This window comes from Betta splendens, chromosome 17, assembly GCF_900634795.4.
Source record: "Betta splendens chromosome 17, fBetSpl5.4, whole genome shotgun sequence".
NCBI lineage: Eukaryota > Metazoa > Chordata > Actinopteri > Anabantiformes > Osphronemidae > Betta > Betta splendens.
The window spans coordinates 7,528,497-7,547,762 of record NC_040897.2 but is presented as its reverse complement, the minus strand read 5'-3'; the positions used below and the strand labels follow the sequence as shown (position 1 = coordinate 7,547,762).

Genomic DNA, 19,266 nt, shown 5'->3' with positions numbered 1-19,266 from the left:
ATCTGATATGTTGACAAGAGGCGAATACATAAAGTGAAGTGAAATGATGCTGTTTTGTTTGGTTTCAGCGACTCAGCGAATCCACTGTTCACCTGAAGGGAGGAGAAGGGAGCCCAATGTGTCTCTTTTAATCAGCGGATGCAGCTTTTAATGCGATGGTAAAGGTGGTAGTCAGCCACTAAAGGGAGTTTTCACCTTGCTGTACAGTAACTGTGACTTTAACTGCTGTGAATTTGTGGCGTCTTAAAATTTACCAGGAATGTCTATGAATTAAGACGTGCACTGTAACGAGGACGTTCGGTCCCGTCCAGCGAGCGCCGAGCAGGATCATCCGTCGTCTTCGATCGGGACAATGACCCCCAAACGCACGCCCGGCCTGTGTCAGAGCTATTTGTCTAAGAAGGGAAGTGATGGAGTGCTGCGTTAGGTGACCTGACCTCCGGCGTCGCCCGGGGAGCCTTGGGGAGAGCGACCGACAGAACCCCGGCTCGCCTGGGAAGTCCTTCAGCGGAGCTGGGAAATCCCTCAGGTGGCTGAGAAAGACGAGAGGGCGCGAAGCTGTCAACAAAGCACAGGGCGCCTGTGATGAGGAACCGGCTCGCTGCCGCCGAAGGTAATAAAAATACAGATAAGAGACGGCCCGCGTGCCTTTGGCCACTAAAGGAGGCGTAAAGGTCCTGGTATCGCTCTCGAACAATGGCGTCACGTTTGTCTCCACCGGCCCCAGAATGCACCTGTTCCGGCCGCCTTCCAGTTTGTCTCTCTCCATTAGAGATGTGATGTCCTGGAAGGAGCTGAGCCCAGACTGTGCGCAGACACTTTTATTATTCATTACATTTCAGCGGCGTCTGGCCTTGCTGTCGGCGCGGGCCGAACCCCCCGCGAATACGAACGACCTCTCCATATGATTTATATGTCAATCACAAAATCAAATTGCAGCAAAGAAAGTGTATAAAACAAAAAAAATGCCTATTACCTGAACCCAAACTGAAAAAAGTGCTATGAATGAGCGTAACCACATGTGTTTCAAAATTCTAAGCAAACAGTTGACAGGATGCCGAACACACGGGGGTTTTCTCTTTCGCTCTAAGTGGTGACAGGAAGTAGAGCAAAAGGTGTGGGAAATGAGATGTGAGCGGGGTTTATAAGGTTTATGAGGTGACTCATCCAGCGAGGGGTTAAACGTGCATTTTTTTTTTTTTTTGATTTTTTTTTTTTTTTAACACGGAGCTATTTGTGGCCCGACGCTTCACGCGCCAGACACACGCGCAGCATGGAGATGCTTCTCTTTCTATTTCCTCAATTCAACTACATGGCCCCGAAGGAGGAAGCGCACTTCAAAATGCTCGGTCCAGAAGACTTGCAAGCGCCGAAGATGAAGGACGGCAGCAGCAGCAGGTGAGCGCGTGAAACAGACGCTGACTTCAGCTGAGGACCAGTCATTTTATGGTGCTGATGAACGTGTTTGGTTTAGTGATAAGAGGTTAAGGGCCAGTTTCTTCTCCAACAGACGGGTGTTTGACTGATAGCAGCATGATACTGACAGGGGGGGTGTTTTCATGGGTTCTGCACTAATAGACAGCACGTTGCAACACGTAACTTCTCTTTGAACGCCGGCGTGTGATTTCCAGCGTTTCCCGAGCCACTTTAGAAAAGTGTCTGCGAGCAGCAACGGCCCGATAAGTTGCTGATGCGGCCGATAGCTGTTTGTGGAACCTGACGCGTTTCTCTGCATTGTTCGCAGGCTGAAAGACAAGGAGAGGAAGAGCCGACTGAGCCTTTTTCTCACCAAGTCGGGCTCTCATGAAAACGTCAGTCCCCAGAAGAAGACAAATGCTGCAACCAGCAAGTGAGACGGGGTGTCATTAATTTCATATTCGGCTCAGTGTGTGTGTGTGTGTGTGTGTGTGTTGTTGTGTGTGTTGTTGTGTGAGTGGTGTGCGCCTCCACCGCTCATTGCACACGTCCATGTATAAAAACATGAGATCCCGACGTCTCGCGGAGGGGATCCGGAGCGTTTCCTGCTGCATCATTAGGAGAGGCCTGACTGCGTCTGTGCTTCCATTGCAGCATCCCACCGGAAGCAGCGCTGCAGTGGAGCGACTCCTTTGAAGAGCTGCTGAAGCACTCAGGTCAGATCATTGCCCCCCACCCGCCACCACCCCCCAAACCTTCTCGGACGCGTTGTTTCAAACCGCCTTTTCCCGCTGTCAGACACTTTGCTGCATTTGAATTGTGAGCTGAGGGGGCGATCAATAGTTAATGAAGAGAGGGAGGGGGCGGGGGTTTCACTACATCTTTTAATGCCTGTTAGCGCAGGAACTTTGCAACTTCCTCATAATGACTGGAGCTGCTCTTTGGCGCCGCACTGAAAGCGCTGCTGTCTATTGTTAATGTCGCCCAGTGACGACAATACCCGTCCATTTACAGTGTGTCCTTTATAGTGGCTCTGGGATGAGGAAGCTGTCTGGTCTATTCCTTCTCAATACATACTTCTACATCAAATGTCATCTGCTTTAGCTGATTCTCCTCATGCATCGCCGTGAACTCACAGTCTTGTCTTTGTGTCTGTGCATCAGATGGAATAGAAACCTTCTCCCAGTTCCTCAAGACAGAGTTCAGTGAAGAAAACATCGAGTTCTGGTTGGCCTGTGAAGAGTACAAGACTATCGATTCCAAGACAAAGCTGCTGTCCAAAGCCAAATATATTTATACAGTATTTATCGAATCGGAGGCCCCTAAAGAGGTACGGAATGTTTATTTATTGTGCGCTCCGTGAATGCGTGTAGCGCTGCAGCATCGGCTATAAAGGCTCAAACAACCCCCGAAGATTAGCATTTTCTTCGGCTGTGGGAGGTTTAAAATATTTATGTCACTGTAATAAAACTATCAGTGGGCGAGTGTCGAGGAGCTACATAGTCATGAGCCTGCGGCGGGCTGACCTTTGTGAGCGCCCGTCGGGTCTGGCAGCGCCGGGGGGTCGTGCATCCAGCGCACGCGCCGCTGCAAAGCAGGTCGGCTGCTTTCTGTCGGGGACGGATGAGGTCTGAGAGGCGGCCGCTCCGTCTGAAAGGTGACGCGACCGCCGCCGAGGCCGGCGGCGGGTCCGTCCGTTATAGCCCCTGGTGTCTGCTTTGAGGTTTTGAGGCTTCTTTGCACAATGAGACCCGAGAGAGAGAGAGAGAGAGAGCGAGCGAGCGAGAGCATCACCCACACACTTTCAGTTAAAGATGAATGTATATGCGAATACGAAAGGCGCCGCAGCTCATGAGCGCTGACGCCAACTTGGGTGATTTGAGGGGGAGCGTTGGATGGAAATGACTGAGCTCCAGTGCTGCTGATGGTTGATGCTCTACATGTGTGAATGTCAGCTTTAGGGCGTTACAGACTCCTAACAGTGCATCCAGAATGCTGTGCAATTGTCTGTTTGAAATTCAGCTGATGATCTGAATGATTAGGGTCACGTGACGCCAACACCAACACGAGCTCAACCACATAGAAGTTCTGGGGGGGTTTCCCTCGCTCGTCCTCACCTCAGCAGAGCAAACCTGCCTCCGTGGGACAATTGTGCCCCGCGTTCGTTCTGCACTGAATCCGAAATGGCGACGCGAATGGTAAACTTCCACATCTAGTCCCGTGTTTGGCTCACCGCGCTCCTGCTTCCTCTCACCCAGGTCAACATCGACCACGACACCAAGACGGCCATCCAGAGGGAAGTGGCGCGTCCCACCAAGAGCTGCTTCGACGCCGCGCAGGTGAAGATCTACAGCCTGATGAAAAGGGACTGCTACCCCAGGTTCCTGGCCTCGGACCTTTACCTGCGCCTCACCAGGAGGAAAGGGCCCGGGGCCACCATGTTCCGCCGGAGGTCACGGTCCTGCGTGTTTAACGAGCGCGGCGAGGCCACGGCCGAGCCCTCGGCCTGGTAGCGGCAGGCCGGCCAAACTGCGAAGCCCGGGCTTTTGTAGGAGACCATCCTAGCGGAGCACAGATTGCATTATTTTTCTCTTACCGCAGGTGAAATGTGTGAGATTCGGTTTAACGGCGTCCTTAAGTGAAAAGACGAGGGCCGGTGCCATTTAGGTGTGGGACTCAGACGGCACATGCACGCCGGCCTCCTCGTTGAACTTTGATCAGGAAGGCGTGAATCGGCGGCGGCCGCGCGGTTATCTGAAAACGCCGGCCGAGCTTCAGCCGCTCGGAAGCGAGCGCCGCCGCCGTTAGATGAAGGACTCAAATTATTCTGCAGCAGCTGGAGCAGCAATCTTTCAGTTGTCTTCCTCGGAGGCAGCACACAGCTTGTGGAGGGAACTATCTCTCTCCCTTTTTTATTTTTCTGATGATTTCTATATTTTATCAAAGCTCGCAAATCTTGAATGACAATAGGATGTTTGGAGGCAGGATCTCAGACGAGGCGCCGCTGACGGAACCCGGCCCCAGAACGGGCTGCCGCGCCGAGACCCCGCTCCTCTAATTGCACCAATCCAGACGCATCTCGTTAAATTTGGCCACCTCTCATTAAAACGCCCAATCGCTGCCGCGACAACCTGCGGCGGAGGAACCTGCAGAGACGTAGATCTGTCACCTGTGCTGTTCACTCAAACCTGTGCCATTCTCATCTGTGGGTATCGCATACTAATATTGCACTGTAATAACTCTGACTGTTGTTTTGTCCAGTTTGCCACCGTTATAATAATTATAATAATTTATCTTCGACAACTCAGATCCCTGTCTGTTGTGAAATGTACATACTGTAGTCCTTCCAATAAAACGTTTTCTTTTGAAAATCGCCTTAATGAGGTCTTTACATTGCACGTCCACAGCTGAATGAGACAAATGGAGCTGTAATGTGTGCATATTGCACTGGTGGTGGTGGTGGGGAGGGCTGCCTATTCGAAATCTCTGAAAAATTAATAGACTTTATCAACTCACACCACACTGCACAGAATTATTCATGCTGCCATACATGTAGGCACCAGCTCCGCTCCTTTTTTTTTTTTTTTTTTTTTTTACAAAGACAAACACTCATTAACTATGAAAAGTGTCAGCGATGCTGCAACAATATATACAGTGCTGGTAATAATCCCAGCACCGACGCGGACACGGCGGCGGACCCGCAGGGCCGGTTCGGCTTGTTAACCTTTCACGCACTCCTGGTTGCGTTTGGAGGAAGAAAACGCATCCCGACACATGTTGTGTCATTTTACAAATCCCTCACGGCTCCTGTTAATTATGCATCCGTCCTGACGGCGCCCGCCTCTCGCTGTCTCTTGCACAAATACAGAGGAAGGGGGGGCGGGCGGGGTGTAATGATGTGCTAACAAAGGTAGAAGCTCAGCTGGTCTGCCAAATTCATCACCGCCTCAGATTAGTTGCCGGCAAAAGAATTGGCTGGCAGATTTCTGTTTCGTCCCCGCCGGTATTTAAATTTGGGACTCAGACCGAGAGCCTCTGAAATCGTCCGCAAGTGAGAGATGGATTGTGAAAAAAAAGAAAAAAAACCCTCTGAAGGGAAACAAAGCAGTAAGAAAGCAGTTTGTCTGGAGATATGAGGCTCGCAACGGCGGCGCGAGCGCATTAAGGCAAGAAGACCTGTTGTTGGCGTCTGATACAGTTTTACACAGATTTATTCGAACAAAGAGGCTCTTTTTGTTTCGGAGCCGGAGTCTGTCAGGGTTTTGCACTCTTTGCGCTCTGGCCTCACGCTTTCAGACACGTGCCATTTTCCCCACCGACGCCCGACGTCAGATGTTCTTCTAGTTCACTTTACGAGAGACAAATTTATGAATACTGTAAATTTGCCAAGTCCTGAGTTCATACGGCACATCGAGCTGTGAAATGTGCCGGCGCTGTTGCTCGGCCTAGATATTGACATGCCCAGATAAATTTCAGCGCGGTCCACACAGGAGGCTGTGCTCGGTTGGAGAGTCTCAAGGTTAAAGGGAAGGTGCTACTGTCAGTTTTACGCCCCGGACTTCAGCAAGTGTTCTGAGCGTGTTTGGAAACTTCTGTTTATGCAGGAGGGGGGAAAAATGGACACATTCTCACCATTGAATATCTGGAGGCCATACAGGATTATTATCCTGAAGAATCATTTCCAGAGGATGGAAGAATGCTTCACTCTTGCATTGTTTCCTATTGATAAGGGAAAATATGATAATAAACATTTGCTGCATTAACAATGCAGCTTAACTGTGTTACTAACTCAGGCTGTTTTTACTTTGGTTCAGAGCTTCAGCCTAGAGTTTATTTGATTTGATATATTATTTATGGAGCATCAGATAGTACATGAAGTTTACTGCTCAACGGGTAAAAGTAAGCTAGAATAGAAAGATAGGTCACTTTGGTCCCCGGGCAAGTCAAGAGAAAGCGATAAGAGAGCTTCTAATTAAAGCGAATGCAATCAAATACGTCCAGTGGCTTGAAATCTGATTCAAATCACATTTTGTTTCCTTCTCTAAACAACCAGGTCTCCTGAAGCTTCTGCGGCAAATCCCCTTCACGCTGCGCTGAACAAGGCGAGCCGGAGCCGCAGCGGCAGCGGCGTCAACGCTGACAGAGACAGGCGGACGCGGGGGAAGGAGGCGTGGGCGGGACTGGAGCGCCCCCCTGTGGGCGGAGGAGGAAGTGCAGGTCGCCGTGAGGCCGCCGTGACCTGCTGTGTAAGCGGAGCATCACAGTGGATGCGTGGCAACAAATCAGTGAGAGCTTTGAAGCTGGGCTTTTGGGGAGACACTGTTTTTTTTTTCAGGGTAACTTTGCCCCCGGAAAGCGAGCGTGAGCATCACACGGGTCTCGTCTGCAGACTTCTCGGCTGTGGCCTTTTTTGAAAATCAAATTCCTGGTGCTGGTGCGTCCGCACGCATGCAAATAGGGGCAGCCCGGGTGTTTTCCATCACCTATTAGGATTTACATGCTTTGGTTTTGTTTGAGCCAATGGCGTCGGCGCCGGTGGTCAGGAAGGTCAGCGCAGGGTACCGTGCTTATTATGGGACATGTGTTTTCACACCCTGTCCACAGCCAGCAGACCCACAGGAATCACACACGTGGATGTAAATGTTATGTCACCAGCGCTGAACCTGACCAGATAAAGCCTGATGCAGATTCACCAGCCTCGGCCTTCGTCGGACTACCTCCCCGATGCGCTGATCGGCCGCTATTCAAACAAAGACGCACGTCCCATTTCAGATAAAGGATCCACTAGATGTGAATGAGCTCCAGGGACACTTTGCGTAGTGCTGCGGCAAATAGCCAGTGTTTGCATGTTCACATGCATGACAATGATTTTCTCACAATTTAGCCGAGCTTTCAGACAAACTCCCCTCCGTTGTCCCACTAAAATCCATTTCACACAAAGCTTATTAGACCGAACCGAACAACAAACAGCTCTCCAACTAAATCGGATGCAGCGGGAGCTACGAGTTCATTCAAAAAACCCAGTAGGTAATTGGGACTGTACTTATTACTGGGATGAGGGTGACAGGTTTCCATGGATTAGCAGAAGTCCTGTTCAAAGCAGCACATCCACTTTAAATGAGGCCTCAGCCATGCGCTTGTGTTATATATACTGGGGCCTATACTGTAGCTCTCTGTTGATCCAGGAAGTGGACACGCACATAAACAAGTATCATTTCTGGCCAGCGATAAATCAGCTGAAGGTGTGAGGCTCATTAATAAACCAGCGCTTGTTTATGCTTTTGTTATTGTGATGAATAAGGAACATTGCAGATATGCAAATGGAAGGGTGGCCAGTCTTTTCCTTAATAGTGAATTTGTTTATGGCTATTTGTTTATGGTCAATATATTTCCTGACCATTGCACAGTCCCAGAGAGGCACTTCTCTCGTCGTTATCCTCAGCGTAAATCCCCCGTTTGACGAAGAAACGAGGTGCTTGGTTTTTGTGGACTGGTTTATCTAAGTGCACATGTTCGCCGGCATCACGCTGTCGCGCGCACGTTCACCAGTGAGGTCATCTTAAATCACGGCGGCGACAGTCGAGGGACGCAGGAGGATGCCCAGTCTCTCCCAGCAACGCTTTGCATGCACATTTCCATATATTCCATTCATGTTGGGGGGGGGTCATTTGGATTTGTTCAGCCACTTGACTCTCTCATTTCTAAACAATCACAACCCCATCTTCAGTCTGGCAGGATCTTATCTCTGTCTCTCTCGGTAGAGGACGTGGAGATGGCGATAAAGTGAGTTACTGCATATTTGATTATTGGGCCTTTACCATTTTCAGCAGGCAGCAGCTTAAAAGCAGCCATGTGGAAAATGCCAAGGAGGTTTTCACTCACTGTAAGTCTCACTTTGAATTGTGCCTTTGCTCCTGATGGGGCTGTTAGTGATTGAAAAATGCCTAACTGACACTTTTATTGCATAGCTGGACAGGTGGAATGTGGTAACGTGTGGAGTTGACAGATAACTGGGCTAGTGATAGATCCTGATGCTCTTTTCAAGGGTAGATTGTGTTGCTTTCCCAAGGATCCCCTTGATGACGTTGAGACCTGGAGCGAATCGGTGGACAAAGTCCTCAGCTGCAAAGGTGAGTGTCTTCTGATCGCACTGCCCGTGCGTGTGCGCGCGCGTCTGCTGACTGGTCCGTGGTTTTCCAGCCGGACAGATAGCGTTCCGGGAGTTCCTGAAGTCCGAGTACAGCGAGGAGAACATCCTGTTTTGGCTCGCGTGCGAGGAGTACAAGAAAACCAAGACCGCGCCCGAGATGATCTCCTCCGCCAACAGGATCTACTCAGAGTTCGTCCAGACAGAGGCCCCCAGACAGGTGAACGCGCTGCACGTCCGAACACACGCGGGTTTGCTCATCTAACGTGACGTCTCTGGTTCCAGATCAACATAGACTGCAGCACCAGAGAAAACATAACCAAGAACATCTCCCAGCCGACGCTGGCGTCCTTCGACTCGGCGCAGAAGCTCGTCTACAGCCTGATGGCCAGGGACTGCTACCCGCGCTTCCTCAAGTCGGACATCTACCAGGGCCTCCTGAGGAGGGCCGCCTCCAGGTGACGGTGTTCGAACCCGCAACCCTCGCGCCCAAGCCCCCGTCCAGCGCTCCGGTCCCGGCGCGGACACCAGGTTTATGCCGTACAGTCCAGTACAGCGTAGCAGCTAGCTTCTCCCCACCTGTGTGATTCAGTAGACACGTACGGCTTGAGATGGTTTGCAGCTTGTATTATACTTCACCTCCCTAATATTGTTAATGCTAAGCGGATTTTGTGCACATGCGTCTTCTTCTCCATGACTTTAATGATAATAAAAAAGATTCCTGTATTGTGAAGTATTATCAACGCTTGATGGAATTGATGATGCCAATACAAAGCCTAGACATGCAAATAAATGAGTGTTCTGCCTCTTAAAAACAGAAACTCATGGGCTCCAGGTCCCTTTGAATGCGATGCAAATGATTGTAGGTTGTTGTTGACCTGCCGCCGGGCTCGCGAGCACCAGGTGGCAACAGAGCTCCTCAGCTGCCTCGCACAGAGGCGCCACTGGCTGAAATGGAAAGTAAAACTATGGCCACTTCCTGCAACATCTCGGCTGTAGGTTGGATTCGAAGCCAGGGCGAAACGAGACAGCGAAGGCGTTTGAGTGTGTGAGGCGCGAGGACAGACAGGCAGCTTCATCTGGCTAGACAGGTTCATTCATTGGTAAAGAAAAATTATATCTAAGCATCTAAATCACAAATTTCAATCTGATGTGATGAATAAAAAAATTCTCCTTTCTCAAAGCTTTTTGTCCTTTTCATGTGTAAATCTCCTTTCAAGGGTGTCAGGGCGACTTTGATAAAGTAGACTTTGCTCTTTTATCGGTTTGTGTAATCATTTTTTGCTCAGGACACTGATTTTAATAGTGTACGTAAAAGACATGCAAATATGGAAGTGCGTGTTCAAACAGTCCTTCAGAGGCGACGTTCAAATTCAGGCGAGGACTCAAAGTCACGTGGCGCATTTTGCTTCGTGGACAATGAATCTATAGTGAATCAATGTAATCGGTGACACACATGGGTTGAGATGCTACAGTTGAAGAACTGCTGCCCATTTGTGTGTGTGTGTGTGTGTGTGTGTGTGTGTGTGTGTGTGTGTGTGTGTGTGTGTGTGTGTGTGTGTGTGTGTGTGTGTGTGTGTGTGTGTGTGTGTGTGTGTTGGGTTCGAAAGGTGGAAGCTGGTACAGCATGGTTTCGGCATGTGACTGTGGGGTGTCAGACGTACATTCTGTTCTGTTTTGGTGTGTGTGTGTGTGTGTGTGTGTGTGTGTGTGTGTGTGTGTGTGTGTGTGTGTGTGTGTGTGTGTGTGTGTGTGTGCTCCTCCGCTTCAGACAGACACCTCTTGCTGCACCCGCCTCCTGGGCGCCACAAACCCCTCGCCTCATAAAGGCTGCAGATCCCCTCAATATTTTGTCCAGGTTATGATTCTCAGAGACAACAGACGCTGGAAACACAGAGATGCATGAAGCGACCGGTTAAGAAAATGTCATCACTAAAAGTTGACGTGACCGCAGCTCGTCTTTAGCTGCTGTTCTTCCGCACAGAACGCTTCCTGTAGAGCAAAACACGAGCAACATGACAAAGCCTCAAGGTTCAAACCCATCCATTCATTCTACTTGTAAACAATGGAGTATGTGCGATGGTGCACATCTGCACACACTTAAGTACAGTTATACTTTTAACTTTAGAGAAGAGTTTTAACTTTAACAAAATGTCAATAACACATGTACATGAATACGTGTATGAATAATATTCTGTTGTCTGAAGACAGTTTAAACACACTAGTGATGTGACCAAAGTTCACACCTTTGGTTCATGGTCACACCACAATATTTCAGCAAGCAGTGGTTGGATTATCATGAAATTGGATGTATGATCAAAGTCCCCAGAGTGAGAAGAATCCCTGTGGTTGTCGGGTACCTGGGTAGTTACTGAGGTAATCCCCTAACTTGTCCTGCAGCATCATGATTTCAGTGAAACTCTCACATGTTCCTGTGAAATCTGCTGACGGGCGGCAGTGAGCCTTTGTCATCGGCAGGTTCAGGTTCTGCTGCTGTAGGTTCTCCACCACCTACAGTATGTCACACGGACGCGCACAATTCACAAGAAAAGAACACACCTGCGTCCATTTCCTCTTAAACGCTGACAGGTTCGCCGATAACAGTTCAGATCCCTGATATTAACAAAGGAACTACCACTGGCAAATATACAGGTCAAGAATTTCCAGATACCAGATAAAACCCTTTGTTTTGTCAAAACTTCCTTTCGACACAGAAGCAGGAAGTGCAGAATCACTGTGGCTCTACAGTTGTGTCTTATCTGTGTTGCATCACACCTCCTGTGTCTGCAGTCTGCAGCGCTCCAGGTATGAAGTGGAAAACTGCGGGGGTCTCAGTGGTCTGACACTAATTTCGTGTAGCCAAAATGCCCCTGGCTGGTTTCAGGGGGCAGCCTTCGATGCATGCTCCCCCTCTGTTTCCTTTCACACTTCCTGTCTGCCCCCACTGTCGAGGACTGTACAATGGCAAGAAGCTGTAAGATGGAAACAAAGACACTGAAGAGAAGCTTCAACGAGGCAAAGTGGAAGATTTAAAGACAAACCCCAGAAAAGCAGTAGAGTTATAGTTATAAAAAGATATACAATTGTTATATACATGTCTATGTCTATGTCTATGTCTATGTCTATGTCTATGTATATGTATATGTATATGTATATGTATATGTATATGTATATGTATGCTTTCTCATATACCATCAGACCTGAGATCTGCCATAACCCAGTTTAACATAGAGGTCACACAGCAAAGGCAGAGAACTAAGAGGAAACACCCACTGATGCTCATTGAGGCTTTTTATAACACTACAGTTAATTAGTTACCACGCTGACCCATTTAACAAGATATTATTAATTTGTAGCATAAATATTTGTTCTTTGCCAAAGAACACACCAGAGTGCATGCTGGGTAATTCCTCGTCAGTGTAAACCAAAGAATCTTAAAGTATCCTTTTGATAAGTACAGTATATTAGTGATAAATGTATCAAAAGGATTTAGTACATGCGACCTATATTATGTAATACATGTAATACATGACAACATAAACAGTAAACTTATAGCATATACAGTAAATTATTAGTAGTACACTGAAATGGAAGGTTTCCCTGTGCTTTCAGTGACAGATTCAGTGTAAAATGTAAAGCAGCTGGCAGAAGGTCATGACTAGTGTTATACTTCCTCACTGAGGAGCTGGCAACAGTCATCCTTGGCTGCTTTATCTCATGATAGTCACATGAAAGCGTCGCTCTGCCTAATAAGGATCTAATCTAAATCTACAAGGACACTGCGTTTTATTGCAATCAGGCCCAGAAACGTCGCCGCTCGATGCAAACCACGACGGGGACGGCAGCATTTGCCTATCAGCACAATCTTCCACGGGCCCCCATTTGCATCCGCGGACTCCGGGCGAGCGGCCATCCAGCTTTCACGCACAGCAGACGACAGGCTCGGAGCCCACATGCGTCACCCGTAACTTCCTCTTTCTGCGGTTAGTTGAAAAACGATGCTGTGACGCTGCTTCGCTTCAGGCGGCCGCGGTGCCTAAAAGACGACTCTGGGCGGGTTCCATCACAGACACCGAAGAGGAGTCAGAGACCTCACAACTGTCGACGAGCAGCCCGACATCTCATCACGCCGTCGCCATGCCAAGTCTGCTCACATCACAGACACGGGAGCTCCAGCACCTCGACGTCAACGCCGAGCCAAAGAAGAGGAGCAAAGACAGGTAAATATTTAATTGTGGGCTTCTGCAGAGCTCCTCCTCCCCTATTTCAAGTGGCGACAGATGCATATTTCATAGAAAAGTGAGCCTGTGAGTAAAAGGCCTTTATTTTTGCGCTCGATTCACCAGGGGGGGGAACCTGAAGTCTCGACTGCAGCGCAGATCGTCTCAAGCCGCAAACGCTAAGGGGTAAGTGGAGCAAAACCTCTCCAGACGAACGTTTGAAGCCTTGACCCGTGACGCTGAGCGTGACCCCGCTTTGCTGCTCCGCAGGCTTTGTGTCGAAGAGATGTGCCAGTGGTCGGACTCCCTAGAAAGGCTTTTATCGTCTGAATGTGAGTTCACCAACATATAAACCCAGAGCCTCTACTTTGTGCCAACGCCGCCTCACCCCTGTTTATCGCCCCTGTGGGTTTAGATGGAACAAAGATATTCCAGGCCTTCCTGAAGTCGGAGTTCAGCGACGAGAACATTGAGTTTTGGCTGGTGTGTGAGGACTATAAGAAGATCAGGTCGTCCTTCAGGATGTCCTCCAGGGCAAAGAAGATCTTCAAGCTCTACATTCAAGCTGAGGCCCAGAGAGAGGTATTGATTTGATCAGTGCAGATGGATATAGCGCTCTTATCTCATTACACGTTGCATCAGTCTTCATTCTCTATCCTCCGATTGCAGATCAACATCGATCACAAGACCAGAGAAGTGATCCGGGGGAACATTCACGCGCCCACCACTGTCTGCTTCGACGAAGCCCAGAAGATTGTCTACCAGCTGATGGAGAGGGACTCCTACCCCCGTTTCCTCAGGTCTGACATTTATCAGGCGCTAATGAACTCCACATCAGAATCAGTGCTGTGAGGATGTAAAGCAAACACCTGCTAGAGACACTTTGCTTGTTGAAGCTGGACTGTGAAGCTGAGCCGCGTACTGGACGGCCTGAGGGTGTACGTTAGCTTGTTCTGGGACCCCCGCTGGCAATTCTAACCCAAAGTAGCCGAAGCATGATGAAGCCATGTTTTGGTGTCCTCGGTGGCCGCCTGCTGACTTACATAGAGATGCAGCCACTGCTCAGAACTGACTGGGGTGACGGGAAATCATGTGCTCGTGTCAAAAATGAAATGTATTGCAAAAAAAAAAAAAAGAAGAACGAAAAAAAAAAACAGCAGCAGCTGTGAAAAGTGATGTAAAAGTGAGGCGTTTCTCGCCGAGGTTATATGAATGATGAGTGAAAACGCTGGGGACTTTTTGTGAGACGCACCAGGAAGTGCATGTGGTGCAAGCAACAGCAACCACGAGATGAAAGTGCATCAACGGCACTGACGTTGGGTTTCAGTGAGCCATCGACAGGGAATGGCTACTTTTTCAATGGAGTGTATATACTTTTCATTTTTGACACTCCTTCTGTTGAAGTACTACTGAAATTAAAATATACTATGATAATACATTATAAGCTACTGTATAGGTTTACGCTCAATGTAAACAGCAGAATTGCTTTCAGACCATTTCAAAATATTACATCTGCTCTGAAATCTGAAATCAAATAAATTATTTTTCAATTACTGTGGCGCGCTGACTAAAATTTGTTGCTATTAGACAGAAAATCACAAACAAGATCGGGTTCGATGCTAAAGGCTTGAGTCTCTACCAGAAAGCCACCTTCTCTGTAACACTAGGTCTTTTGGGAAATATTCTTGGGCGAGAATAATATTTTCACTTTCATTTCCGTAGTGCAGGGCTAAAACTACACAAAGATAACACAAAAACCAGACAAACTGGCCCTCAATAACTTTATTTGTTTTGTTTTTAATCTCTATTCAACTGAAACAGGGGCCATTTTCCTACAGATTCCAGGTTTTTATGCTAAGCTAACTGATTAGCTGCCTGTGTACACTCTGTTCTTCTCAGTGTGTGTGTTTTTTTTGCCATGAATCACAAATCATCACATTTCCCGAAGGGACTTTACAGCCTTTGCAACAGTAACATCCTTTGTTCTTAGCTTTGTTTCACGGAAAGTAAGTAAGATTTACTCGAAATGACTTAAATATTGTATAATATAATTTTTTATTTCATTCCACAAAAGTAGGACTGAGGTGGTGGCGACACGCTAACATGCTGGGTTTGTGTGTCATACAGTTGATTGCGGCTTACATGAATTAGCTGCATAATTGTTCCACCTCCACAGCGTGAGCCGTGAATGTGTCACAGGCCTTTCATGTTTAACAACCTGCCTCGAGCTCGTCCCGTTAGTCAACCGATCACTCGCGCTTTGTTTCACCATTCAGCTCTTTATTTGTCGGCGCTGCAATTTGTAGATTGTTCTTGTTGCGCACAGCTCCAAAAGCGAAACTGCTTTTTGATGACAAAAAAAAAGGAAGTTTATCTGTGGGAACCCATCGGGTATCACCAGGGTGACAAAAATCAGGAAGGCGTTTGACCCGACTGTTCAACCACATCCTTTTTTAGTCCTGCTTGTCACGTAAAGGCTGATAGCGACTGAGGCTCATACACAACAGCTGTGAAACACTTTCAGACATTAAAAGATGACAATTTGCGAGAGCGAAGGCATCGCAGCGGTTCTGTGTTTCTGCCAACGGAGCTTTTGGCTGCGTGAGAACGTTTTGTGTCTCAGTTCAGATCATTATCGCCTTCTGCCGCTCTGAAGCGCTAAACAGATGCCTGTCTGCTCACCGTTTCCGCCTTTTCTCTTTTCGCCGCTCTGTTTATTAGTAACAAGAACATCCTACGAGATTACTCATATAACCGCGACGAGCGCTGACAAAAAAGAAAAAACGAGGTCGCATATTCGAGTTGCCGCGCGCATGATGTTCATCCAGACACCATCATTTAACTGAGGGTAGGATTTATGTCTGACGGATACAGGTTCAGCTGTCATGTCGTCTGTTTGGAGCCACACATGCTGCTCATCAATCCATTTTCAACAAAGGCCTCTTTGTTTCAAAGGAAGGTGAACATTTACCAGTGTTAAACATTTCTGAGAGATTAAATGTGTTTCAGTTGAATAAAGGATTTGAATGAAGTCAAGGCAAACAAGCGGGTGTTCGGCAGGTACAGTGCGGTTCCCCACACTAATCTTATGATCTGAGCCTCACGTCGCAGCTGCCAAAGGTCACGGCAGGTCAAACGGGGCACACGGCGCTCTCAGCCAGGACCTGCACCAGACATCACACGTAGCCATTAGCTAGCTAGCGGGGCTGATCAGCGTCTCCTCGAAAGAAGAAGTGCAAGTTGGCGTTTTCATTTTCAGTTTTGACCGAAGCGCCGCGGCCAAAAGCACGAGGCTTCGGTGTGAACCCGTCGTCTTCGCCCTGTGCCCCGCAAACGAACAGCCGGGCTGCCACTGTTGTGTTGCTGCGTACGGCGCTGGGGGGAACCCGCTCTGGCCCGACCGTGTTCACGGTGACGCTGAGGTGTGAAACCCCCAAAAGCACAGCTGTTAACCGCCTTCACACCAGCGATGTGTACGTGATCACACGTCACCAAATAACCATAAACCCTCTCAGGGCCCGTCCTATAAATCTGTATTTCTGAATCATAAACATCTGCTAACTTCTTAGTGCGTGTTGTTTTTAAAGCGACACAGTTTTGTTCCACTTCCTGCAACGAGTCGTGACCTAGAAGCCTGCGAGCTTAAAGCGGTTCAACGTGAGCACCGGTGTAAAAACAACACGCAGACGTCCTGCTTTACCTCCCTGTTCTGCATGTTTCGCTTACTGCACCTAAGTCTATTCACTTGATGACGTGCTCTCAGAGTCACGAATACTTTACAGTGCACTTTTAATGAGGCTGCAGCTTTTCTCTCACTTCCTGTAAACACAACCCAGACTAGTCCTGCGAACCAGGCGCCAATTCAGCTGCATCACAGACTCATTTCAAGAAGGACTTCAGGCCTGTCTGTACCGGCCTTGTTTGGTTTGTGTGGTCCTAGTAGTGGCTTGTTCTCAATCACGCTCTGTTACTTACACTTCCTATACGTTCCCTCCAGAGCACACATTCATCACATGACTCACTTTGACTCATTCATGTCTAACTACTGACAGTTTCATGAAAGTTTGCAAAGACAGTAATGGTGCCCAGACGATATCTCACTCTGACTGGTCTCTAACCCCAAAAATCCAGTAGGTTACAGACCCAGACCCATTGCTACATTACTTCAAAATAAAACAACACAACACATAAATGACAAAAAATATAGAAATATTGGGAAAAGAAGCTTGTGAGTTTGGTCCTGAAACTGACAAACAGAATTTGTGGCCTTCTGTCTTTTCAAGTCTTGACAATGAGCGATAAAACACCTTCCTCCATTCTGCTTTTGATCTAAATTGATAAACTGGCTGAATCTTTTTTTCATTGTTAGTTTTAGTTATCTGATCAAGTGCTGCTGCCTCTCTGTTCTGAAGAGGAGGCTACTGCTCCGTCTGAGAGCATGCTGTGTAGTATTTTGCTCCAAAGTAATTACGGTAAGTTGGAACAGAGCGTGCTCTGGAAAAAATGCAAATGATATCCAAAGTTATTTAGTTTTTTCCTATTGACTACAGCACCTATAGGCTAAGAATAGCAACAGCTAAGCTTTAGTTGAAGTAATGCTCCTAATGACAACCTCAACCACAGAGACAACATCGGATTACGTAAAGACACATGAACATGAACAAATGGAGGCTTAAAAAGACTAGAATATGAAAAACAACCACCACCTGACCTGTGACTACGAGTGTTGATCTGAATGACGTAACTGTGGAGAATGCGATAAGGCCTCTGATGCACTGCCTAAATTAAACATTAAGGAAGCGCACAAGGTTTGACGCACTTTTAGCGTGGCCTGTTAATCGCGTAACAATCAGACTGGATGTCAGAAGAGGTTAAAGACACAGAGGCGCACGGGGATGAGTGCCGAGAGCCGGAGTTCAGGGGGAAGCGTCTTGACATCGCCGCTGGATTTTAATCTTGCTTTGACCCTCAGCAGGGGTCTCAAAGGTGAACACATTAACATGGAAATCACAAGGGGTTATGAAGAATTTATTAAGCACAGGTCTCCCGTAGAGGTGAATTATACACTCTACTGGAACAATCTTTTTGCAGAGAAGTATGGAAAATGTTCACTTCATTTGCACATGAATAATTATTTATTAGACTTAGACCTAGAACTCAAACCCGGTTTCGTCTCAATAACTGTACATAAACAACCTTAACCAGCATTTTAAATAGATACTCTCTGTGGTAACAACGCAGGTGGCTGCTCTGTGTATACAGTATGTACCACAGTCTGTACTGCATGTTTAGGTATTTAAGCAGTGCTTTGCATTGCATATGTTTGCATGTACGCTCAGGTTTCTGCACAAGAGATGTCATGAGTCAGTCTCCAGCAGCCCGATCCATCGTGTTTTATTATGGCACAGAATAAATGTAGGGTCTGTTGGAGAATGACTCCTTCCCACGCTTCATTCGGTCTGAGCAACAGAAACCTCCTGTTGGGTAACACAGACTCAGACACAGGAACCAGCCTCTTCATCACCTGAGTAGCATAATGTCTGAGAAGTACAAATGTCATGACATCATACTGCAGGCAGTGGCATCTGCTGCACAGTGAGGTAAGACTGCGATTATGATGATAGAGGCTGGGGAAGTCACTGCATTTGATATGAACTTTATTAATTCATTAGTTGGTATGTGTGAAATACATTTCAGGACTATTAAGGTTGCACTTGCAACATTTTAAATAAACATGTATGTATGCATTTAAATGAACTATAAACACATTCTGACATGTTGCTATAGTAAAAACATTTTGTCAGAAAACCATACAAAGTTGTTCCACTGTTAAAACCAGCTATTAGACTATGAGACTAATTCATTTCCATGTGTTTTGCACGGATGAATCCGTTACCATCTGTCTGCTACTGCCATCCAGGGGTGAGTGGCAGCACTTACAATATGGACTGAACATTGAAAGTCAGCTCAAGTTTATACTTGTATCATATGTCTCTAGTTTGAAGAATTAGCTTATATGAATAAGCTTTGAAATTCAATTCCCCCTTTCTGTTCGGAAACATAAATCTACCTGTAGTGGATGGATTAATGGATTTTCACATTAGATGATGTCATTTGGAAGAGTTGTCCGATATCATAGCTTTTGTAGAAAGAGCAACAAGACAAAATCCTTTTTCGGATTATGTCATGCCAAATTCTGGTCCTCCACAGACACTGTTTGTTTTATTAAAACACAAAAAAGTAATTTTATTATTTTAATATGTTTATAGTATATTTAAGTTTTTTCAAAAATTGTTGGTCCTATTATTTTGACCAAAGCATTCTTTCTGTAAGATGTCAAAATTACCTTAATGAAAAGATCCTATTAATAGACACAGACAGGGTTCATTACAGCTCATGAAACCAACTGAATGACTGAATCATAGAAATTTGACGAGTCGTCATCTGTTGTGTGACTCCTTGCACATTCTTAAAATGACCTAC

The 19,266-nt window shown here is 47.1% G+C and overlaps 3 protein-coding genes across 5 annotated transcripts; all 3 read left to right on the top strand.

The window, feature by feature from the left end:
- Positions 1-463: 463 nt before the first annotated feature.
- On the top strand, positions 464-5,022 carry rgs18 (regulator of G protein signaling 18). Its single transcript, XM_055503884.1, has 6 exons — positions 464-613; positions 1,231-1,398; positions 1,745-1,849; positions 2,071-2,132; positions 2,580-2,746; positions 3,675-5,022. The coding sequence occupies exons 2-6, from the start codon at positions 1,274-1,276 to the stop codon at positions 3,927-3,929; spliced, it is 714 nt and encodes a 237-aa protein (XP_055359859.1). The 5' UTR covers positions 464-613; positions 1,231-1,273; the 3' UTR covers positions 3,930-5,022.
- Positions 5,023-8,105: 3,083 nt separating this feature from the next.
- Positions 8,106-9,760, top strand: rgs1 (regulator of G protein signaling 1). 3 transcript variants are annotated; one of them, XM_055503883.1, is made up of 4 exons: positions 8,106-8,299; positions 8,486-8,546; positions 8,617-8,783; positions 8,849-9,760. In XM_055503883.1, the coding sequence occupies exons 1-4, from the start codon at positions 8,267-8,269 to the stop codon at positions 9,023-9,025; spliced, it is 438 nt and encodes a 145-aa protein (XP_055359858.1). In that variant the 5' UTR covers positions 8,106-8,266; the 3' UTR covers positions 9,026-9,760. The 3 variants fall into 3 exon arrangements, with proteins under 3 accessions (XP_055359858.1, XP_028987632.1, XP_028987633.1); XM_029131799.2 differs by having other exon boundaries at positions 8,462-8,546; XM_029131800.2 differs by having other exon boundaries at positions 8,115-8,199; positions 8,467-8,546.
- Positions 9,761-12,578: 2,818 nt separating this feature from the next.
- Positions 12,579-14,336, top strand: LOC114845118 (regulator of G-protein signaling 13-like). The gene is made up of 5 exons (XM_029132954.3): positions 12,579-12,783; positions 12,910-12,969; positions 13,054-13,115; positions 13,199-13,365; positions 13,453-14,336. The coding sequence occupies exons 1-5, from the start codon at positions 12,701-12,703 to the stop codon at positions 13,633-13,635; spliced, it is 555 nt and encodes a 184-aa protein (XP_028988787.1). The 5' UTR covers positions 12,579-12,700; the 3' UTR covers positions 13,636-14,336.
- Positions 14,337-19,266: the final 4,930 nt, after the last annotated feature.

What these genes read in the sequence shown, in the direction of transcription:
- rgs18 (XM_055503884.1), top strand. Translation starts at nt 1,274, where the DNA reads ATGGAGATGCTTCTCTTTCTATTTCCTCAATTCAACTACATGGCCCCG. An exon ending in AAGGACGGCAGCAGCAGCAG is followed by an intron (nt 1,399 to 1,744) that starts GTGAGCGCGTGA and finishes CATTGTTCGCAG; the next exon opens with GCTGAAAGACAAGGAGAGGA. An exon ending in ACAAATGCTGCAACCAGCAA is followed by an intron (nt 1,850 to 2,070) that starts GTGAGACGGGGT and finishes CTTCCATTGCAG; the next exon opens with CATCCCACCGGAAGCAGCGC.
- rgs1 (XM_029131799.2), top strand. Translation starts at nt 8,267, where the DNA reads ATGTGGAAAATGCCAAGGAGGTTTTCACTCACT. An exon ending in CAAGGAGGTTTTCACTCACT is followed by an intron (nt 8,300 to 8,461) that starts GTAAGTCTCACT and finishes GCTCTTTTCAAG; the next exon opens with GGTAGATTGTGTTGCTTTCC. An exon ending in AGACAGAGGCCCCCAGACAG is followed by an intron (nt 8,784 to 8,848) that starts GTGAACGCGCTG and finishes CTCTGGTTCCAG; the next exon opens with ATCAACATAGACTGCAGCAC.
- LOC114845118 (XM_029132954.3), top strand. Translation starts at nt 12,701, where the DNA reads ATGCCAAGTCTGCTCACATCACAGACACGGGAGCTCCAGCACCTCGAC. An exon ending in AAGGCTTTTATCGTCTGAAT is followed by an intron (nt 13,116 to 13,198) that starts GTGAGTTCACCA and finishes CTGTGGGTTTAG; the next exon opens with ATGGAACAAAGATATTCCAG. An exon ending in AAGCTGAGGCCCAGAGAGAG is followed by an intron (nt 13,366 to 13,452) that starts GTATTGATTTGA and finishes CTCCGATTGCAG; the next exon opens with ATCAACATCGATCACAAGAC.